The sequence below is a fragment of the Aquarana catesbeiana genome, linkage group LG07, assembly GCF_042186555.1.
Source record: "Aquarana catesbeiana isolate 2022-GZ linkage group LG07, ASM4218655v1, whole genome shotgun sequence".
Classification (NCBI taxonomy): domain Eukaryota; kingdom Metazoa; phylum Chordata; class Amphibia; order Anura; family Ranidae; genus Aquarana; species Aquarana catesbeiana.
In genome coordinates this window covers 197,392,305-197,416,166 of record NC_133330.1, presented here as the reverse complement: position 1 = coordinate 197,416,166, position 23,862 = coordinate 197,392,305, and the positions used below count along the sequence as shown (strand labels likewise).

Genomic DNA, 23,862 nt, shown 5'->3' with positions numbered 1-23,862 from the left:
TCAAACATGCCATGGGCATATGTGAAATTACAGCCCAAAATACATTCTGCTGCTTCTCCTGAGTACGGGAATACCACATGTGTAGGACTTTTTGGGAGCCTAGCCGCGTACAGGCCCCCTAAAACCAAGCACCGCCTTCAGGCTTTCTAATGGAGTAAAATGGTGATTTCACTCCTCACTACCTATCACAGTTTTGGAGGCCCAGAAATGTCAAGATTGCACAAAATCAGCCCAAATGACCCCATTTTGTAAAGTGGACACCCCAAGGTATTGGCTAAGAGGCTTGGTGAGTATTTTGCAGCTCTCATTTGTTTTGGAAAATGAAGAAAGGAAAGGAAATTTTATTTTTTTAAAAACTTTGTGACAAAAAGTTAGATCTGCAAATCACTGAACATGCCTCTCAGCAAATAGCTTGGGGTGTCTACTTTCCAAAATGGGGTCATTTGGCGGGGGGGGGGGGGGGGGTTGTGCAATCTGGGCATTTCATGGCCTCCAAAACTGTGATAGAGTGAAATCAAGAATTTACGCCCTTAGAAAACCTGAAGGCGGTGCTTGGATTTTGGTGTCTTGTACGCAGCCAGACTGCCAAAAAGTCCCACACATGTGGTATTCCTGTACTCAGGAGAAGTAGCGGAATGTATTTTGGGGTGTAATTTCACATATAACCATGGCATGTTTGACCAATATATCATTTAGTGACAACTTTGTGTAATTTTTATTTATTTTTTGTAATATTTCAATCACTGGTGACAAAAAATAAAACATTCAATGTGCTCAACAAGGCCTCTCAGCAAATTCCTTGGGGTGTCATCTTTTAAAATGGGGTAATTTGGGGGGTTTTGTACTGCCTTGCCATTTTAGCACCTCAAGAAATGAGATAGGCAGTCATAAATGCGAAGCTGCGTAAATTCCAGGAAATGTACCCTAGTTTATAGACGCTATAACTTTTGCACAAACCAATAAATATATGCTTATTTCATTTTTTTTTACCCAAGACATGTGGCTGAATGCTTTTTGGCCTAAATGTTTGACTAAATTTTAGTTTATTGTATTTTTTATAGAAAAAAATTAGAAAATATAATTTTTTTTTCAACATTTTTGGTCTTTTTTCGTTTATATCGCAAAAAAATAAAAACCGCAGAGGTGATCAAATACCACGAAAAGAAAGCTCTATTTGTGGTAAAAAAAGGACGCAAATTTTGTTTGGGTACAGCATTGCATGATCGCGCAATTACCAATTAAAGCAACGCAGTGCCAAATTGTAAAAAGTGCTCTGGTCGGGAAGGGGGTACAACCTTTCGGGGCCTCGAGCTTTCTTTCACTCTGTGTGTTCAGCCTTCATACAGTTTGTTTGACATGGTAAACACCCCCGCCTCAACAGAAAGCTGCGGCCTAAACTAAAAGGTGGTATAGGCTTTCCTAACCCAGCGTTATACTACACAACAGTCCAGATGACTAGAGTAGTGGACTGGTGTAGACACCAGACTCTTAAACTATGGGTCATGTTGGAACAGGAGGTTACCTGCCCACTTGCAGGGCTGCCGTGGGCAGGTAAACAATATGTATCTCACCTTACCAGTCACCCACTAATAGGCCCTATCTTAACCGAAATAGGTAGATTTTTTAAATTGGCTTAGTTGAAGAGCTTCCCCTATGATGCCAATAATAGGACATCTGAGATTTCTACCCGGACTCACTGATCCATACTTCAGCTCATTATCACCTCAAGGTCCAATGCGCGCCTCTCAACTCTTAAGCACCAATGGCTGGCTTGCGATGAGGACTTTGTTCCCCAGTTCGTCCACCTCTCTGCTGCCTCAATTTGAGGGCACTACAGTTGTCCCATTTCTTGCTATCCTTACCAAAACATACATTGTTCCCTAGAGAATTGCATGCATTTGAAGAGCTATGTTTGAGAAGAGACCCAATTTGAGGATATCTTTCTACTTACAAATACCTTCTGGAACTTCATGCCTGTTCCGACCCCTCCTTACTTGTTAAATGGGAAAGGGGACTAGGGGTGACATTCTCTGGCTCACAAAAGGAGCATATACTCTTTCTTGCACATAAATCTTCCCTGTGCAGCAGATACCAAGAAACCACATACAAGATAATGACACATTGATATAGATCTCCATCGGCCCTTGCCAAGTTGTTTCCTCAACAGAACGATCGATGCTGGTGATGTGGCTCGACCGAAGGCACTCTCTTACACATTTTCTGGGAGTGTCCTGAGCTTTGCACTTTCTGGCAACCTGTGCTACGACTTATCCACAAATTTACTGACATTTCCCTACAGGACGACCCAGCTGCAATACTGCTTAATCTCACACCACTATCAAAGAAGAGGTACCACAAATCTTTACTTACGCACCTGTTAAACGCAGATCGAGCCTGCATCCCTAGTATGTGGAAACAACAATCTGCCCCGACAGTCACACAATGGTTTGCAAGGGTGAATGATATCGAGCAACTGAAAGACCTTACCTCTGCCCTCTGTGACAAAACCGAAGAGCATAAGACCAGATGGTTCTATTGGAATCTCTTTCGCTTCTCTGATGAATACTTGCACGTTTGATCCAAACAGTGTTTGGGCCTGTACTCTTCATTGAGTCATGGTCCAGATCTACTTTTGTTTCAGATTAAAACACATATAGCCTTTTCTGACTTTTATACATTTATATAAACTATGCTTTGAGATTTCCTAGGCATAGGTTCTTATTTTGCGGCCTATCTTGAATTCCTGGAGTTCTTACTTTTTACTTTAAACTGAAAATCTACCTTGCAAATGTTTTAAAACAATTGTCAGACTCAATTATACAGTTATGTATTCTTTTGTTAACGGATGCAAATCCTCTAAATAAAAAAAAAAGTAAAGAAAAATTAGGGTTTTCTAAAATATTTGACCAGTAGTGTGCATATATGGTAGCTGTCTGTAACTGTCGTTCAGATGTCTCCCTGTCTATGGTCATGGTTATACATAATTTGCAATGGTCATGGGCTATAATATTTTGTGTTAGAATAGGCATGCATAAAATACACTGCACCATGTTATGTTTTAGACATGCTATACCTTGCGCACAAAGAACATTCATGAAATATGACATGTTGAATTGCAGAACAAATGTGCTCAGTACTGGCCATCAGTTGATGGAGAAACAGAAGAGTATGGGGACATTGTGGTGAAAATCACAGACCAGAAATTATTTCCCGATTACATCACTCGGAAACTCCATGTCACTCATGTAAGTTACCATGGATGTTCTAGTAACATCTATCAGTGATATGTATTTAGATGTATGTCATAGTACATTTCCCAGAAAATCTGTTTATAAAATTTTATTCACCATAGATTTGTTCAAATTATTTAAGTTTTACACATGATTGTTCTAATGATTATTTTCATCCTTATAACTGTTATTTCCAACTTTTATCGGCTGTTACGGCTAAATAACAATTGTTACAGTTCAGTGAATTGATCTTAATAATAGTTATTTTCAGCTCTCATAGACTAAGCATTTGCATTTAAAGCATGCTAAAGTGGCCTATCAAGCAATTCTATCCTAAACAATAATATTGCTTGAGATTCCACTTTTATTGCTGAAGTGCTTTTACATGTGGAAAATCATGGCTGCCATTGTTTAAAGTAGTGATTAAGTGGGAAATAACAATCATTACAGTCAGTGGTAGCTAGTGCTCCATTTTTTTGGAGGGGGGGGCGCAAACAAACCACAAACGCATGACTTTGAAGCCATACCAGTGTGAACCGAGCCTTAGGGCTCCTTCACACCATACATGCATGATACTTATGGAAACTGATGAGAAAACTGCACAGATTTCAGTTGCAGAGACATTAGTTTACATCAGTTTACCTCAGTTTTCATGCACATGGACATCAGTTTTGTACGTCAGTTATGTGCCCTATTCACACCAATGTTAATGCCATGTCAATTTTTCCCCATGCAGAAAACTGCATACACGTTACAGATTCCTGCTCAGAAAAAAAATCTGCACGGTGTGGTGTGAACAGGGCACATAGAGGACCATTGTTTTTTTGAGCCCTTGCAGAACACGTGCAGGAAAACCGACATGTCCACACCATGGTTTGAATGAGGCCTAACACTCCTACAATGATGATATGATATTTGTTTGTAATATTTTTGGAAAATAAAGAGTTAGCTTCTTTTTTACTCACTCTTTACTGATTTCACATTTTGGAATATTTTGATATTGTGTGAAAAAAAAATTCCCTTTGATAGCTTTGTGCTTTCTTCTATATTTTTTTAAAATATTTTTTTTAAATACTCTTTTCTTGCTCCATGGTGTAGAGACGAGAGAAAACAGGACGAGATATCACACACATCCAATTTACAGTCTGGCCAGATCACGGTGTACCTGATGATCCCAATCTACTGCTGAAATTACGTAGGAGGGTTAATGCTTTAAACAATTTTTTCAGTGGACCAATAATTGTTCATTGCAGGTATTTTCGATTGTTATATCCTAACAAAAATAATAATGTCATTTTATGATAGCAGTAAAAAATGTGCTCCAATTTATAAAATCAGGCATACGTTCTAATGTGTGGGACTTACTGTATGCTCACAACTAATACCGACTTCATAATTCAACTTCTACATTAGCTATATCTTTCCACAATTAGTCATTGGTGTTTAAGGAAATTTTTTGTGCTTTTGTAAGTATTTTTTTTTTATTTTATTGTGATTAAAACTGAAAAATACACCTGTAAAAATATTGTTTTGTAAGTCAGTTAGATATGAATTATATCCAGCCAGAAGGTGCCATTCCAGCACCATTTCACATGTTTTCTAGGTTCTCCTTAGCCACTTTGTTGGAAAAAAAAACTCTTTACATAGCTGAAAAGCTCAAGCTGAAATTTGCAAAAACAACAAAATGAGCCAGAGAAGGGAGTCATTGATCTTCTTTTCTTCTCCTTATCTGCAATGTTCAAATGACCACACCTGGGGTTTCAGTCAGAGACAGTTCCTGCATAGCTCTTTAGAAAACTCACAATGTTCCTTGATGTACTTGGTGCACCCTGTATTACATGTTTATTTTTAAAACAAAGATATTATTTAGATTGCGAAACAACAGATTTAAAACATCAGTACACTTTTTGTTCCTTCTCCCTAGTCCTCTAAAATAATGTGATTTAAGAACCCTCTCCAACCCTGGTGCATACTTAACTCTCTGTGGTGTGGATGGCCACCTTAAATGTTTACATCCTAGGTGAGGTAGTCTCCTCCAGTCCTGGCCTGCACAGTAACTTTCTGTATAGTTTAATAGTGCCCCACTATTAGGATTTCTTGTATAAGAGTTAGGTTCATACAGTATCATACTTTTTGGTAACTTCCTGCAAAGGCACAACCAGTGCCCAAGGAGACATAACGGAAGATGTAAACATTGTGGAAGGCAATTAGACTCAAAACAATGGGCACATTGTTCAACTGCTGTTTATTGTAGATCTGATACTCCTAAAGCCAGCCATGATTGTATTCAAATTTGGCCAATCATTGCTGAACTGGACAAATTTTGATTAATGTATGGGCAGGCTGGTTTGTACACAAAACAATCTATCAATCAACTTGTGTACAACCAGCCTGTTGAGAAATTTCCTCTCAACCACGTCACAGGCTATACCTCAAGGTGCTGACCAGCGTATTCTGATGGTGGCGAAGTTTCCTCACTGTCAGAATAGAATAGCTCAGTGGGAGGGATTCCCCCCACCCACCTTGAGTGCGTGCATGGGGGAACTGAGATATTTTCTTTTGTTCAACCTGCTGGTTGAACAAAAAATAAATGACTCATGTATGGCCAGCCTAACAGATTGAAGTAAACTAACATGTACTCTATTTATTACCTTGGTAGTGCTGGAGTTGGACGTACAGGAACCTATATAAGTATTGATGCCATGTTGGAATGTCTGGAAGCAGAGGGCAGAGTGAATGTTTATGATTATGTGGTACAGTTGAGGCGTCAGCGCTGTCTGATGGTCCAAGTAGAGGTTGGTATAGAAATAAGGTAAAATATCTAATAACAATTATAAACCTTGGCCTACCACAGTTAACAGTGTATGAGTTCTTATGATTATGATGACACATGTAACATAACATTTTAAAATTACTTTCTATATACTCTTTTAATTATAATGTAATATTCTGTACTTTTATTAGAAGTAGGTAGAGGTAGTTCTAAGGCTGCATTTACACTTGACGTTTCCTGGAAGTACTACAAAATGCATAGTAAATGCATGTTTTGCCGCACATTTCAGAATTGCTAGAAAAAACTCTGTAAATGTGCATCATGCTTGTTTTGCCATTAATTGTTAATGGCACCCCAAATGTGGCTAGCAGACGTGCATTTTGCTGCACAGAAAACGAACTACAGACATGCCAAACCACATGACACTCCATACTTGAAAAGGTTCTGGAGCTTCTTTGGCACATTTGTCCCATGTAGTGCAGACCATTCAAGAGAATGGGCTAACCTATGTGCGACGAGCGGAAATGCACGAAAAATACGCAAAAGAGTGAGCGGGAATGCACGTTCCCGCTATGCAAAATGTGAATGGGGCCAAAGACTGGATAGATATTAGCCTAAAATGTATCGCATCCAGCGCTAAGGGGAAGGGAAATTGCACTGTCAAAAAAAAAATCTAAAGAGAGCAGTGCAAAAACACCATAGTGTATTAGTCTTAATAGAATTAACTAAATAAAAGAGTATACTATACTCACACACAAAGATACATAAACAGGCAGTGCAGATAAGTCTAGGATGCAGCTAGCCTCTCCCAATCTTCCAACTCTGCTCAGGGAAATTTCATCTAAAGACATCTGTGTAAAGGAGATGTAGACGAGGTATACTGTAGGTACAGTATATGCATCCTCAGTCTGCAGTTAACTTGAACTCTGGAGCTATAAGCTCCTTTTAACCCCCCATGGCATAGAATAGACATTTTCGACACACAAATACTTTCTATAATGTTGTAAATGTGGTGCAATAATAGATCTTTAGTGTAATGATTTTTCTTGATTGTATGTTTATGACAGTTCCAGTATATATTCATACATAAAGCTTTGGTGGAATACAATCAGTTTGGAGAAACAGAAGTCAGTATGGCTGAACTACCGCTAATCCTCAATAACTTGAAGAAGAAAGATTCTGCCTCTGAACCTTCTCAGCTAACGTGTGAATTTCAGGTATGTGGGCCCAATACTGTGTCTGTGCTGTTCTGTGGATTAAATTGACAGAGTTCTATTACTTTAAACTCAAATAAAAAACATTTACTCTCTTTAAAATTAGTTCTGTACTATAGTCTTCACCAATCCACAAATGAGGTAGGGAAACAGTTTACTTTTGTAGTGTGTATCTATTTCTTTAGCTTTTACATAAATATATTTTCTTTAAAAAATGTAGAATAATCAGATAACTGTAATGAAGCATACTAGTATAGGAAATTATATCAGTTTTGTTTTACAAATCCAAAACAGGCATCAAGTACTGGAGCAGGCTTTCTGGGAAACGTTGTTATGACATAGGAAGCAGCATTGTGGGCAGCAGGGGCTGGATGGATGGGCAGCCCCAACAAACTACAGTGGCACCAGCTGCATCTGCCCCCTTGTCCAGTCTGCTCTTGATCTGAGGCCCCAACCAGGCCCTTCTCCTGCCTGGGTCCCATAGCAGCTGTATGGGCTTCTCAGGCGGGAGTTCCACCACTGCCTAGGTTGAAAAAAAAAGACCTTCACAGACACCACAGCACACAAAGCTAAGTTAGTTCTCGGGAATAACTTTAGAAATTCCTTTAGGCTCACTAAGATTTATGAAAGTCCTATGGGCGTCGGAGCAGTTAGCTCTGTGTAATTGAATTATTTGTTTCTTTATTGTTTTTATTGTTGATTGTGTAATAATACAAACATTTTTATATATTCCAGAGATTACCATCATATAGAAACTGGAGACCACAAACCACAGGAAACCATCAAGATAACAAGGATAAGAACCGATTCTCCTCAGTTGTTCCATGTAAGTAATCCAATAATTTAATAAACTTTTTTGGTTCCCCATGCTGTCTAGGTAAGGTATGTCGCTTCTAGTAGATTATAGATGGTCCTAAAATGCAACCTGATTTTCAACTAAGTTATAATAGTGACTGAAGGCAGCCATATACACTGCCATATATTTACTTGACAAATAAGGACAAAATGATAATTTTTATAAACTATCCCATTACATATTCTTTTGTCAGAGTCTACCTTAAAGAAGAACTTAATTTCAATTGTTGGGGAGTACTTAGCAACATTTGAGCGAAATAAACACTTTGGTCAGGAGTATATAACATACAACACATTGTACAGAGTTCAGTGGTTAGGATTTTGTAACACAATGCCCCTTGCAATGCTGGCAAGTGAAAAGAAAATGTGTTGGTGGTCAGTGGGAAAAACGCAATTGGATCTTCAATCATAATGGTGAATAAACAGCCATTTACACTACCATATACATTACTGGACAAATGGTTTAAAAGTACAATATTATTCTTATTATTATTATAATACATGATTTACTGTATTTGCAGTTTGCGCAGCGCTTTACAGAGTGAGGGCAGACAGTACAGTTACAATATAATTCAATACAGGAGATATCAGAGGGTCCTGCTCATTTAAAATCTAAAAGATTATTGATCGAAAACATGAATTATGAAAATATTTTGACCACTTAACCCCCGGACCATTTGGCTGGCCAAAGACCAGAGCACTTTTTGCGATTCGGCACTGCGTCACTTTAACTGACAATTGTACGGTCCTGTGACGTGGCTCCCAAACAAAATTGACGTCCTTTTTTCCCCACAAATAGAGCTTTCTTTTGGTGGTGTTTAATCACCTCTGCAGTTTTTATTTTTTGTGCTATAAACAAAAAAAGAGCGACAGTTTTGAAAAAAAGCAATATTTTTTACTTTTTGCTATAATAAATATTCCCAAAAAATATATTAAAAAAATGTTTTCCTCAGTTTAGGCCGATATGTATTTTTCTACATATTTTTGGTAAAAAAATCGCAATAAGCATTTATTGATTGGTTTGCGCAAAAGTTATAGCGTCTACAAAATAGGGGATAGTTTTATGGCATTTTTATTAATAATTTTTTTTACTAGTAATGGCGGCCATCAGCGATTTTTATCATGACTGCGACATTACGGCGGACAGATCAGACACTTTTGCCACTATTTTGGGACCATTCACATTTATACAGCGATCAGTGCGATTAAAAATGCATTGATTACTGTGTAAATGTGACTGGCAGTGAAGGGGTTAACCAGGAGGGGGCACTGCAGGGGTTAAGTGTGTCCTAGGGATGTCTTCTAACTGTGCGGGGGATGGGCTATGTGTGACACGACACTGATCACTGCTCCCTATTACAGGGAGCGGTGATCAGTGTCAGTGTCACTAGGCAGAACGGGGAAATGCTTGTTTACATCAGCATTTCCCTGTTCTTCCTCTCCGTGAGACAATCACGGGTATCCCCACGGACATCGAGTCCGCGGGACCCGCAATCACACTCACGGAGCTTGCGGCAGGGTCGCGCGCCACTGGCGGCGCGCACGTGACCACACGGCGGCAAATTTAAAGGGACATACCTGTACGCCCATTTGCCTGTCCGTGCCATTTTACCGACGTAAATGTACCTGCGGCGGCTGGCAAGTGGTTAAACATTGCTAATGTCTTACTACGTTATGGGAAATTGCCGCAAAAATCTAGAAGGGCTAAAACAGATTTTGGTAATTTAGTGGTGAGTTTTGGTAGTGAATTTGTTATTAGGATTCATGTTAGTAATATGTGTAAACTGACATTTCTATAGTGTTTCTAACATCTGTGATATTCTGAAAGAAGTTAAAGGAAATTTGAGTTTACAACTTTAAAAATTATATTATTCTTTTTTTATTTTTTGAAATCTCATCTCTTCTCTCCTTCCCTACCACTGCAAGTATTGGACAGTCAAATGAGTCTCTGGCCACTGTGGTTCCTCCATACACACATACATGTACATTAAGTAGGAACGTACAAGCCGGCAGGAGGAACCATTGCTTCCAGAGGGAGGGCAAGTATTCTACACACATAGAAGTGTCGAATACTTGCAGCAATAGGGGGGTGGAGATGCGTCAGGTGTTTTTTTACAGGTGAACTATTTTATGACCCTGTTATTGTTAAAAACCCACCTCTTCTCTGCTTCCCAACTGCTGAAATTATTGGACAGTTGGATGAGTCACTCGCCACTGTGGTTACTCCAACATAAATATACATCCTATAAACTATAAATCTTGTGAGCTACCAGAGAGATGGCCAAAACATAATAATAAAACTAAACCCATGTGAAGTAGAAAAATAGAAAATTATATAGCCGCTAGCATTGATTATACTTCCATAAATTGTGATAGAAAATAAATAAAACAAATAAATGCAGCACTGTGTGAATGTGTACTCAATATTATGTATAACATAAACCAATGCAATGGTGAATAACAAAGTGCCATAGTGCCAATAATAGATTAGTGCATGATCAAATAGATAAGCGATCGACAATAACATATATACAATCAGCAATTAAACTGATATATAATTGCAAATATGTATGTAATATAACCGTGCTCCAAGCAAGTTCACAGTAAAAGTAAATCAATAAAAAAGTCCTATGATGAGCAAGTTCACAGTGAAGGTAGTTAAATGAAAAGTCCTATGATAACCAATGATGTGACTTTGTGGTGGTGCTCCAAACAAATGCACAGTGACTTCAAATGCGTGCTCCCCCCATGTAATTGTGCTCACCTCAGGGTATGTGACCACACAACTAGGTTTGGTCTGAAAAAGCAGCTGAACCACCTCTGGGCTCTGAGCATGATGGTCTCTGTGGGTTCCCCAGGTTAATCCAATGATGCTCTCCTCAAATCAAATTGTAAAAAAGGCTAGATAGTGTATTACCGTTTAAACACTAATTTATTGAAGGTAAAAAAAACATCAGGGTACTCACACTTTCATGGTGCTTCCAGCTCACCACTCTAGAGCAAACAATGTTTCAAAAATCCAATACAATAGGCTATGAAACTTGTGCCCATCAGCAGCTGCTCAGAGAGCATGTGTACTGTCTCCTCCACCGTCCTGTCCTCTCCCCAACGCGTGTTGACACAGAGCTGTCACATGTCTTCCTCAGGGGGATTACCACAATGCAAAGGTGTGAAGCAGACTTCCAGATTTTTTGCATCCTTTTTTTATTTAGAGTTTGCATACTTCTGATTTTCACCATTTTTCAAAACAGCACAATTTAAAATTTACAAATATTTGCTATTTTTTAATTCAATACAGTTTTATCTTTTTAGATAGAGTAGAAATGTTGTAAGTTGTGTTGTGTTTGTTTGTGCTAATAATGTGTTTTATCAAATATTTGGAAAAAAATTAGCAAATCAACACATGTTTTATTGTACCAGTCTCGTGATTTCAGAAAATGTATACTATGGTCTTTTACCAACTTCAAAAGCTATAAATGAAAAAGTAAACAATAAGTGAAATGTTGCAGATATAGCCTGGCCCTTTGAGATTAAAAGAGAAGGGCCTGACAGTGAAAGGGTTAAGGCTGAATTCTGGAATTTACAAAAAAAAAATCCTTCACAGTAGGGCCCATTGCACTGCAAGAGTTATGTCAGTCATAGACAGTTGGAATCTGGGCCATTTCAGCAGAAACTGGCCAGGTTTCGAACCATGCATGGGCAGGGTGAATGTACCCAAGTTGATTGATCGATCAACCAGCCTGCGAGATTTTACATGTTGTTATAGCCCCTAGCAATAATCACTGTCTTCTCCCGGTGGGGATGACTTCCTTGCAACCTGTGGTTGCAGGAAAGAAATTTGCACCGTTTATGGCTGGCCTTCAATTCTATTTAAAGTGGGCCTTTTCTCATTTCACTAAAAAATCACATCAGCACACAGCTCTCCTGATTCCCAGAGTTCAGCATTAAAGTTGTAAAGCACGGGACGCATGCGCGGCTTTCTGGCATGGCGGATGTGATCTGAGAGAGCTCCAGGAACCGTCCGCTCTCTGAGACCTTTGCACCGCGACAAAAGCTATCATTCTACTCGGGGGGGGTAAGCCCGATCGATCACACTACTCCACGGGCACCCCATGGGCAAGGTTGGCCAGCAACAGCACAACTACAACCCGCTTTTTGGATCACGAGCGGGCCCAGGCATGGACCGCTACATTACTAGGCCGCAATCCTCTGCCTCAAGTTCCCCTGCTGATCCCTTTGTCGCAATGGATCCATCTCTGGGGATGGAAGAAGCTGGCAACCCCTCTGTCACCACAGGACATACTATGGGCCCTGTCCTATCCTCTGCCCAGGGGGTTTTAACCCCAGATATCCTGGATGAGAAATTAGATGCCAAGCTACAGCTTCTCCTCCAACAAATCACCAGAAACATTGTGACAGAGGTGAGCAAAATCTCCACAGAACTAAGGGGGGAAATTAATCATATTGGAGAACGTGCAGACGCCCTGGAACAAAAATTTGATGAAATGGTGAACTATGTTCAGGCCATGGAGGAAGAAAATTACAATCTTAAACATTCTGTTACCCAGTTACAGTTACAACAGGAGGATCTGGAAAACAGAGAGAGACGCCAGAACCTTCGGTTCCGTGGCATCCCTGAGACAGTAGCAGACTCCTCTCTGCGCCCATACCTTCTGGGTCTCTTTAATACTTTAGCCTCCACGGTGGTGGATGTGGACTGGTGCCTGGACAGGGCACGCCATTCCCTGGGCCCGAAGCCTCCAGCTGGAGCTAGGCCCAGAGACGTCATCGTCAGGTTTCATTTTTATGACAGTAAGGAAACCCTAAACATGGCCGCACAAAATAAATCAAATATCACCTATAAGGGGGCTAAGTTACAAATCTTTAGCGACCTGTCCCCCATCACCCTGGCAAAACGGAGGAATTTACGCCCAATAATAGCACACCTGCAACAACATAGGGTCCCATACTATTGGGGTTTTCCTTTTCGTCTCATAGTGTCTAAGGATGGCGTCCAGCATAGCCTACGAGACCTTCAGGAAGGAGATGCCTTCATGAAAAATCTCCCTCCATTGCCTGATGACGATCAACATGCTGCTCCTCCACAAGCTCGCCCTCTTCCATCTACACCGAATTGCATCTGGACCCCGGTCAGAGGACAACCGAAGAAGCACTTCTCTACTCCTCAACGTTCAAGATCAGCCAAGCAAAATACTTGATGCCCCTGGAAAGGACTTTATGATCCTCATTTGTCCGTTCTTCTTCTTCCGGTCCATACAAAATTCAGTGCTGAATTCTGGACTTAAGTGTTACTCTGGTTTGTTTCTCAGGGGCACTGTCATCCCATTCCCTTGGGGTACTACTATTACTATTACTAATGCTTTTTTGTCATTTTATTTTCTTTCTTTTGCAGATTTTTTTTTATGCAGCATCTACTAAGTCTTTTTATTCTTTTCTTTTTAAGGAGAGTGGACGGTCTCCCTACCCCTCTCCCCTTGAGTTCCCTGCTGAGAAGTCCACATGTGTCCCTACTTGGCCTGTGACATGGTTCAGGGCCTCCTGAGACACATCAGTGTCTTGGGCTTTCAATTGTTATTTTTTTTTCTTTTTTGGTCTAATGTTTTTGTCCACTTGCTCAAGTTTTTGGTTTCTTGAGTCTAAACTCATATGCCGGTATTGCTGGATGAGGTCACTTTTTTCCCCTCCTCCCTTTTTTTTTAGGTTTTTTTCTTTTTTTTCTTTTTCAATGAGGTATATTGGATCAATTTTCAGATCCGTTGGGTTTGTCCTTCTCGCTATGTCTTTATAACTAATGCACGTACCTTTTTCAATGTCAGCTATGTTTTCGGCTACCATAAGTTCAATATATATCTATTGCCTTTACCTGTTTACTTGATATCATGACCTTAAAGCTTTTGTCATATAATGTCAAGGGCCTGAATTCCATTCAGAAGCAATGGATTGCTTTAAAGGAGTTCAGATCCTCAGGCGCGGACGTAATCATGATCCAGGAGACACATTTTCATGCTGGTGGCACATTAAAATTTGCCTCAAAGTTTTTCCCTACCTCCTTCCTGGCATCTGACTCTTCAGGCAAGGCTGGAGTGGCCATTCTGATTAAGAAGTCCTGTCCCATCAGGGTCAAAGATACAAACGTTGACCCTCATGGGCGGTTTATCATTCTGGATTGTGATTATATGTCCTCCTCCTTCACTCTAGTCAATATATACGCACCTAATAATGGTCAGGTGGATTTCCTCAACAAGGTATTTGACTTACCTCAGTACCACTCCCAACCCTTTATGATCGTAGGAGGCGACTTCAGCTAGTCATGTCACCTTCTAGAGATGGGCAAACTGTTTTAAATGACTCTCCTTCGCGCAAAACTGCTTCCCAAGCTAATGCCTTCCATAAATATGTCAGATCTCACTAATTATTTGACTCCTGGAGGATTAAGCACCCTACCGCTAAGCAATTCACTTTCTATTCCATGGCCCACAAAATGTATTCACGTCTAGATCACTTTCTTATTTCAGCTCCACTTATCCCTTACATTATTGATTCAGACATATCCCCCATTACATGGTCTGACCATGCCCCTATCACACTAGATGTCATGCTATCTCAAATCCCTTCTAGGTCTTGCCACTGGCGTCTAAATGACCAACTCCTACACTCTGAGCCTTCCCGCATTAAGTTGGCTGCCAGCCTTAAAGAATTTTTCTTGCTCAACGTGGGCTCTGTTTCGGATTTTTCCACACTGTGGGGGGCACATAAGGCGGTCTTCCATGGTGTTTGCATCGCGGAGGGCTCTCTGAAAAAAGACAGAAACAAACATTTACAGTCATTGACGTCTACCTTGATGATAGCCGAACGTCAGCTACTGTGCAAACCCACGGTGTCGAGACTCCGCAAGGTTACATCCCTCAGAGAACAGATTAAATCCTTAAATCTTGGTAAGGCAGTTAAATCCTTACTATGGGTAAAACAAACATTTTATGAGTTTTCAAATAAGCGTCACAGGATGCTAGTAAACAAGTTACGCCCTCTCCCCTTCAACTCTTTCCCTGAATTCCTCATAAAGGATGATGGAACCAGAACCCACTGCCCTCTTGAAATGTCTAAGATTTTCGGTTCCTTTTACCGCAAACTATATAATTGCCTACAACCCGAAAATCACTTTAACTTTACTAAAGAAAAATGTGATGCTTTTTTTGAAGGTCTTAGTCTTCCAAAACTATCTACCTCAGATCTGGCTGATCTGAATGCTCCTATAACTGCTGAGGAACTTCACAACACAATTAAGGACCTCCCACTTCATAAATCCCCTGGCCCAGATGGCTTCCCCTGTACATACTATAAGACTTTTTTTGATATCTTATCCCCTCATTTACTGACTTTATACAGTACCTTCCTCAAAGGTCAATCCCCACACTCCCATTTTTCACATTCCTATATCTCTGTTATACCTAAACCAGGAAAGGATCCCTCTCTCCCTGACAACTACAGACCTATTGCTCTCTTAAACTCAGACTATAAAATCTTTACTAAGATACCGGCTTCTAGACTCTCTAAATACATTCCAAAATTGATTAACAAAGACCAGGTAGGTTTTGTCCTGACTAGACATGCAGGGGACAACACCCAACGCACCATAGACTTAATTGATCTTCTAAACAGATCCTCGCGTCAAGCTCTAGTTTTAAGTCTTGACGCACAAAAAGCCTTTGATAGGCTGAGCTGGCCTTATATGTTTGCAACGCTACTTAAGTTCGGTTTCAGAGGCCCCTTTCTAAGAGCGCTACAGGCATTGTATTCCCAAGTAACAGCACAAGTACAGATGTCTTCCTTTCTGTCGCCTTGCTGGTACTCGGCAGGGATGCCCTTTATCCCCATTACTCTTTATATTATGCCTTGAACCCCTAGCTGAATCTATTCGTTTACATCCAGATATTCGTGGGGTGGTGATGCGACAGAGGGAATACAAATTGTCATTATTTGCAGATGATATTCTGTTAACCATTACCCAACCGCTGTTGTCCCTTCCCTCACTGCATGATCTTCTTTCCTCTTTTGGTGCCGTATCTGGCTACAAAGTTAACACCACAAAAACTGAGGCCCTTCCTTTGAATATCCCTCCCCCTCTCTTATATCAATTGATGCAATTTTATCCTTATAAATGGTGTTCCACCTCCCTCAAATATTTGGGGGTCCATCTTACCCCTACTTACTCAACCCTCTACTCTGTGAACTTTCCCCCTCTAATTTTTGACATCAACAAATCCTTGCAAAGCTGGACTAAGTACCCTCTCTCCCTTCTAGGTAGAATAAATGTATTAAAGATGTCCATTATACCCAGGCTGTTATATTATTTTGAAACATTACCCGTGGCCATCCCCCTCTCTCTACTTAAAGCCATTCAAAGGAGCTTCCTAAAATTTATATGGAACGATAGGGCTCACTGCATTGCGAGTTCGGTGGTCTTCGCCCTTAAATCTAGAGGGGGATTGGGTGCCCCGGACATTATAAAGTATTATTATGCAACTCACCTAAGAATTATTACCTCTTGGTCCAGCCTACACGCCCCCAGTCATTGGTCAGATATAGAAAGAGGGACATTGTATCCAGTCCACCCATGCTCCCTGATCTGGTCTCCCTCACAACACACTGACGCTATTTTTAGATGTCAATGTACAGCCCCTATGAACTTCTCTCTTTCCATATGGTATAAATGCAGGGAAACTTTTGCCCTCACATCAAAATGTCCCCCTCTGATGGATGTACTATTTAATCCATCCATCCCTGACAGTTTATCCCTGGGACATATCTTTCCATGGATGAATGCTTCTCTGTTCCAACTTCGTAATCTAGTGCATCCGATTTCTCATCGATTGCACTCTTTTGACATTATCCGTGAGAGGTTTGATATCCCCTCTCATACTGTATGTTCTACTTCTATCTACAAATCAGACATTTTTTCCATTCCCTGTCTCCGACACTGACCTTAGATAAACCCACCCCTTTTGAATATTTGTGTGCTCAGGGACCCCACAAATTGCATTTAGTATCCTCTGTCCATCGCATCCTCCACGAGTCAACTCCCCTTACTGAGGTCTCTCACTTATATATGAAGAAATGGGCTCAATTGCTTTGCAGACCCATTAGCTCCCAGCTATGGGATAGGATATGGTCATCTATTTTTAAATCCTCAAAATGTGTCTTGCAGAGGGAGACTTCTATTAAAATACTTTTGGTATAAAACTCCTGAAGTCATCCATAAATATGACCCCTCAACCTCAGACAAATGTTGGCGTTTTGGTCAGGAAGTGGGTACCCTGTTTCATATTTTTGGCAAAGTTCTATGATCCAACCCCTTTGGCAGGAGGTGATGCTGTTGATTCAGAAGGTAGTAGATGTATCTCTTCCGCTAGACCCCTTACATTACTTATTAGGCCTCCCTTTCTCAGGTATTACAAAGCATGGTACCAGATTGATCTCATATATCCTTCTAGCTACCAAGAGATTGATCCCCTTATGTTCGTTATCCAATACCACTCCCCCAAGTTCCAGATTACTCCAACTTATAGCTGATATCCGCAGGATGGAATACTTAACGGCTTCTGTTCACGATAGTGTCCCTCAATTTAATAAAATCTGGGATCTGTGGGACCAGTCGGAATTTGGGATTCCCCTGTCGGCTACAGTATCACGAAAAACCATCCTCCTTTTTTCCTCTCTGAATTGTTTACCATATACTGTAATACCTCCTAGCATTACCTGTTCTCTCCAGTATTATTTTTGGCTGATGGTGTTACTTAAATATGACCTCTATTCTTTTATTTATTTTGCATATGAGTTGTTCTCACTCCTGTATTTGCTTGCAGATTACATTTGTATTCTACATAGGTGGACATTTCTTATCCATTGTTTTGGATTATCTTACAAATTTGATATTGTCTGTTTATATTGATATCTTGTTATTTCCTTGAAATTTTTCAATAAAAATACAATTATAAAAAAAATTGTAAGGCACACTCTAAATGCTTTAAGAAATTACTCTTCACATAACATTAATCATGATAATAACAATATTAATGCATCATTGGTAAAAGTGCTCCACACAATAAGTTGTGCCTTTAACCTGCCCTGCTACATATAGAAAACACATCAGTTTAGTTACCTGTTCATATCAGTGCAAGGAAAAATTTCAGAGAATCACAGAAAAGGATCACAGGACTAAGAAAGGTTAAAAATATTTCAGAAATTCAGAACTTCAGATTGCATTTTTTTCGCAAAGTTAATGTTCGTAAATAAAGTGAAGCTGCTTACATTGAATACCCAATCATGTGCAAGGATTTTTTTTTTTTTAAAGCTGAAGTTTCTAGCACATATTTGGGTATTTAACATGAAAGCAGCTTCACTCTTTTTACAAACATTCACTTTGTAAAGTTAACTTACAATTTGCACACTGAGCATTTTTTTTGGTAGGTGAACAACCTCTGCTTACAAAAAAAGAAAGGGGTTGCAGGGACACACCCTGCTAATACAGTGGAACCTTGGATTACGAGCATAATGCGTTCCAGGACAATGCTTGTAATCTAAAGCACTCGCATATCAAAGCGAGTTTCCCCATAGAAGTCAATGGAAACGAAGATAATTCGCTCCGCATTGACTTCTATTGCATGCAATACCTCATGTGGCCAGAGGTGGGGGGGTGCCGGAGAGCCTCGGAAATACTCGGGGACAGCTTGGCTGAACTCGGAAACCCTCGGAAAGGCTCAGAAACACTCGGGAACTGAGTATTTCTGAGTGTTTCCGAGTATTTCCGAGTGTTTCCGAGTATTTCCGAACGGCTCCAAACCGTTCTGAGTGTCACCAGCGCCCCCACCCCTCTGGCCAAATGTCGTACAGCACATCCCATTGGCTTGAATCCTGTTGGTTTTGCAAGACAACACTCGCAAACTGAGTCAGGATTTAAAAAAAAAGAGTTGCTCGTCTTTCAAAGCGCTTGTTAGCTGCGTTACTCGTAAACCAAGGTTCCACTGTACTGCACTTTAATGGCATACCAAGAGACAAGGATAGATTTGAATAAAAATTGATTTTTATTACAACATTTTTTTAAAATTCAAAAAGATTTTTTAGATCATAGTGTTCACGTTACTCAATCTTCTAGGGGTCAAACCCCTGGAAGATGGAATAACTTGAAGACCTCAAGCTTATAAATGATAAATATATTAGAAGGTTTTTATATTATGTTCTATGATCTAAAAATTTTTTTATCCTCATCTCATGGTATGCCATTAAAGTCCAGTATTAGCAGGGTGTGTAGCTGCAACCCCTTTCTTTTTTTTTTAACAATTTCTTGGATGTGGCATGGGTAGAGGTTGTCCTTTGTAAACCTCTGCTTATAGTATTTGGTAAATATATACATAGAAGTAAAACATTTTTACTGCGGAAATAGCAGTAGTAAAGTAAAAATGGTCAGTGAAGAAAACATAGCCTTTCCTATCTATGTATATACAGTAAATCTATCTATATAAAAAAGTAAATCAACAATAATGTGTCAATGAAATGCATTTTTTATCTTAAAAAGGCCAAGGTCTGATCTTCGCTATAATCCCATTGAAACCGTTTATATAGTGATATATAGGTTAACAGTAAGAGGAGGTTCCACTTTGCTATGATGACCATTAAATTAGTTTTCCTGATTAAAATAACTAATTGAAAGCAGTAAAATAAAACAAAAACATTTGAATAAAAAATACATACCTTTCCCGAGTTCTGGACGCTTTCTGTTTACTGTCGCTGATGTCACTGGGCTTCACAATAGGATCTTACTACAATTCAGGATCCCAATTCTCACAAGAAGATGCTCCAGCACTGTACAATTGCACATTCTCATTGTATCTGGGATCCTTAGCTTACTCAGGATCCTATGAGAAAGCCCATTGACCTCACCATTACCTAGGACAGCCTGCTGGGATGCTAGTAGGCAAGATAAATATTTTTATGATTTACCATACATTTTTGCTATATTTACTTTTTTTAATCTAGAGGTTTATAATTAGGAGGTAAGAGCTGTCGCATAAGCGGACCTAGTGTTTTGGTGTACCATCCATTTTATTATCTTGGTTGTTGAAATATTTGTTAAACAGATACAGCAACTGTAAAATGAACCATGTGTTTTTGTTAATTAGGTCTGCAGATGCATACCTCCCCAACTTTTTGAGATGGGAACGAGGGACACCTATTAGCAAATGTATGTAGGCATAAGACACACACCCTGCCATGCCTCCTTAAAGGAGAATTATACAAAAAATGATTTAAACCCACAAGTGCTTTTTTTTTTTTTTTTTACCACTACTATTCCTTTATATTGGCTTTTGAAATTTACAAATACAGCAATTTAGAAATTGGATGAAAGGTTTAGCTCTGGGAAACACTTTTGAAAGATAAATAGTGGATTTTATATACAACTGTATAGATCAGACCAAAATGAGGGACAAATGAGGAGGAAAGAGGGACAGAGGTACTTTGTTCCAAATCAGGGACAGTCCCTCAAAATCAGGGACAGTTGGTAGCTATGCAGATGTATTCATTGCAGTCAATAAGAAATTTTCAGGTTCACAAGCAGTAGTACATTATGTAGTAATAAAATAGAAAAAGATAGGAAAACTTAAGTTAGAAGAATAGATGCAAGGCTGGGCATAGTGTTATATAAAGTAAAATGCCTAAAGTGTGCACAATCAATGCAAAACCTGATACACTTCCACTATTCACACTACGTGGCCATGTTTAGGATGGCGTTCATGTGATTTAGCAATATATACACATACTTTTCTAAAATATTTTTTTCTGTTTCACATTAACGTCTTGATTCTAAAACATTAATTAAAAGCAGTACAATAAAAAGAAATATTGAATACGGAAAAAAAAATACATTTCCCAATTTCTGGGTGCTTTTATTTACTGTCGCTGATGTCACTGGGCCTCACAGCAGGATCTTACTATAATTCAGGATCCCAACTCTCACAAGAAGATTCTCCAACACTGTGCAGGTGTGCATTCTTGTTTTTGGGATCCTCGTCTTTTTTTCAGGATCCCATGGGAAAACCCAGTGACTTCACCATCACCTTGGCAAATCTGTTGGGAAGTGGGACGTAAGGTATATGTGGCCATGGTTAGATTGGATTTCATGTGATCCAGCAATATTTTACATATGCTGATGTTGTTAGCATTTTCCTCTGTTTCACAGATACAAGCTTAAAGGGGTTGTAAAGGTAAAAATTTTTTCACCTTAATGCATTCTATGCATTAAGGTGAAAAAACTTTTGACAGTACCGCCGCCCCCAGGCCCCCCGTTTTACTTACCTGACGCCTCGAATCTTCGCTGCTCGTCCTTGTCATCTTCATTGCAGCTCAGCCTGGTTGCTGATTGGCTGCAGTGGATGGATTGAAAGCAGCGCAGCCATTGGCTCGCGCTGCTGTCAATCACATGCGATGACGCGGCGCGCCGGGGGGCGGGGCCGAGTGATACAGCGAGCGGCTATAGCCGCCGGCTGTATCACGGGAGTGCGCCCGCAAGCACTCACCACCGTGCGAGGGAGCTCGCATTAAGGTGGTAAATGCTTGCGGGGAGGAGCTGAAACAGCCGCCGAGGGACCCCAGAAGACCAGGTTCGGGGCCACTCTGTGCAGAACGAGTTGCACAGTGAAGGTAAGTATAACATGTTTGTTATTTTTAAAAAAAAAAAAAAATAACTTTACAACCCCTTTAATGTTACATACATATTATATAAAATACTAACAATATATTTACTGCAGTTTTGTGTTTATTAGGGTGTTCTCTATAAGTAACTGTCTTCTTATCAACATAGATGAATTTAACCGTGTTCAGATCAAGATTGATGAAGAGCCAGAACAAGACGTAACAGAGGATTCTGAAATGTCTTCAGATGATGACAGTGACAATGAAGATTCTGTATACATCAATGCCTCATATATAACTGTATGTTCATTTGCATTTCTAGCTAAAATCTGAAATAGGGAGCACAAAGTTCAAATGTTGTTCAAAACAAGTGCGAAAACTTTATAAGCTCTGAAAAGCTCATTAGTGTCCCATCATTTGCAATCAGTAAATTTCACTGCCCAATAGCAAAATCCACTAACTTTATTACTCTCTTTAGTTAAGCATTATATTACATTTTAACTGTGAAAAAGTCAGATCATATTTCCTGTATTCATTGTGTCCTAGCTAGATAATTTGGGAGAGTTTGAAAAAGATACAGTAACTGGAGGAAAGCATTCTTCTTTAGAATGTTGTTCCTCTCAAACCATGTATATGTGCAATGTCTCCAGTTCTTTAGGTGCCGTTGGAACATTGCTAATAAAGTGGGAAAGTTTTCTTAAAATACACTTTCAGGTTTTGAAATAAGACAAATCCCAAGATACTTAAGTTTTTAGTTTGCCCACTTAAAAGAAAAAATTGTCTCTAGGGCTTACATACTGATAGAAGGGATAGTAATATTTCTGGCTTCTGATTTGGTTAAAATAATTTTGTAATTTAAGTAATTTTGAATGAGCCTTGAGTTCTTGTAATAGATTAGGGACCAATGTTTCTGGTCTAGATATGAAGAACAGGCAAGTAGAGGCTTCGGTGTCAGAATAAAAAATAAGTGGTGAGAGGAGGTAGCCCTGTCTGGGACCATTTATTAAACAAAAATCAGACAAAATACATTGTTGGCCTTTTACCAATGCAACTGGATGCGCATATAGGGCTATTATCCATCTGAGCATGTTGTTGCCAAGGCCAATAAGAGGGAGTGTTCTTCTCAGAAAGCTCCAATTTACTCTTTCAAAGGCCTTCTTTGCATCTGTTGAAAGAAGCAACAGCAGGAGGAACTTGACATTGGTGAGATAAATTAGGTTCAGTGCCCTGCAGGTGTAGTCCTGGGACTCTCTACCAGGCAAAAACTTGGCTTGATCATAATGTATCATACAAGATAAGTGAGGAATAAGATGTGTAGGTAAGATTTTGTCAAAAAGTTTTAAATCAGTATTTAAAAGAAATGTCATTCAGTAACTGGTACACCAAGCTGGGTCTTTATCTTCTTTTGCTACTACAATTATGTAAGCATGTCCCATATCATTAGGTGTCCTTGTAAAATAGAGCTATAAGCCCTTAGAAATCATGTCAATAAACATTGCTGAAAAGTTTTATAGTATTAAAGAGAGAAGCCATCTGTTCCAGGGGCTTTTCCTGTTGGCATGTCTTTAATGGCATTTGACAATTCTTCTGCAGTTATTAGATCCTCCATGGAATCCCTTGCCTTAGGTGATAATTTGGATAACCCTGCCTTTGTAAGGTATTGGTCTATAACATCCTTTGACTAACATTGTAATTCTGGTACACTATATAAAAATTTGTAGAATTCTCTGAAACCATCTGTTATGTCATCTGACTTTTATTTAGAGTCTTGAGCAGTGATGATTTGTGGTATGAATGTCCGGGTCATGGTATTGCTAATGGATCTTGCTAATAATCTACCTGATTTATTGCCAAACTCATATAACTGACATTGAGAAAACATTTTTAACTTTTACCTTGTCTGAAAGCATAATATTAACCTGGTCTCGCAGTAGGCAGAGTTCATCTGCCTTTGTCATTGTCAGTGATTGTTTATGTGTACACCCTAATGACTGTATTTGGGCAATTCAAGTAGAAAGATTATTTAGCCTCTCTCTCTTGTGTCTGATCCCAATATTTCATAACGCACTTATGAGCTTCCCAC

General features: G+C 39.5%; 1 protein-coding gene across 11 annotated transcripts in view; it reads left to right on the top strand.

Moving 5' to 3' along the window:
• PTPRC (protein tyrosine phosphatase receptor type C) overlaps positions 1–23,862 on the top strand; it is a 279,056-nt gene that overhangs the window by 238,321 nt on the left and 16,873 nt on the right. For all 11 annotated transcript variants that reach the window (XM_073592959.1, XM_073592956.1, XM_073592958.1 and 8 more), the window contains 6 exons: positions 3,120–3,245; positions 4,329–4,483; positions 5,890–6,025; positions 7,071–7,220; positions 7,953–8,043; positions 21,949–22,079. In XM_073592959.1, the coding sequence (XP_073449060.1) occupies positions 3,120–3,245; positions 4,329–4,483; positions 5,890–6,025; positions 7,071–7,220; positions 7,953–8,043; positions 21,949–22,079 (789 nt within the window). The remainder of the gene's footprint in view (positions 1–3,119; positions 3,246–4,328; positions 4,484–5,889; positions 6,026–7,070; positions 7,221–7,952; positions 8,044–21,948; positions 22,080–23,862) is intronic.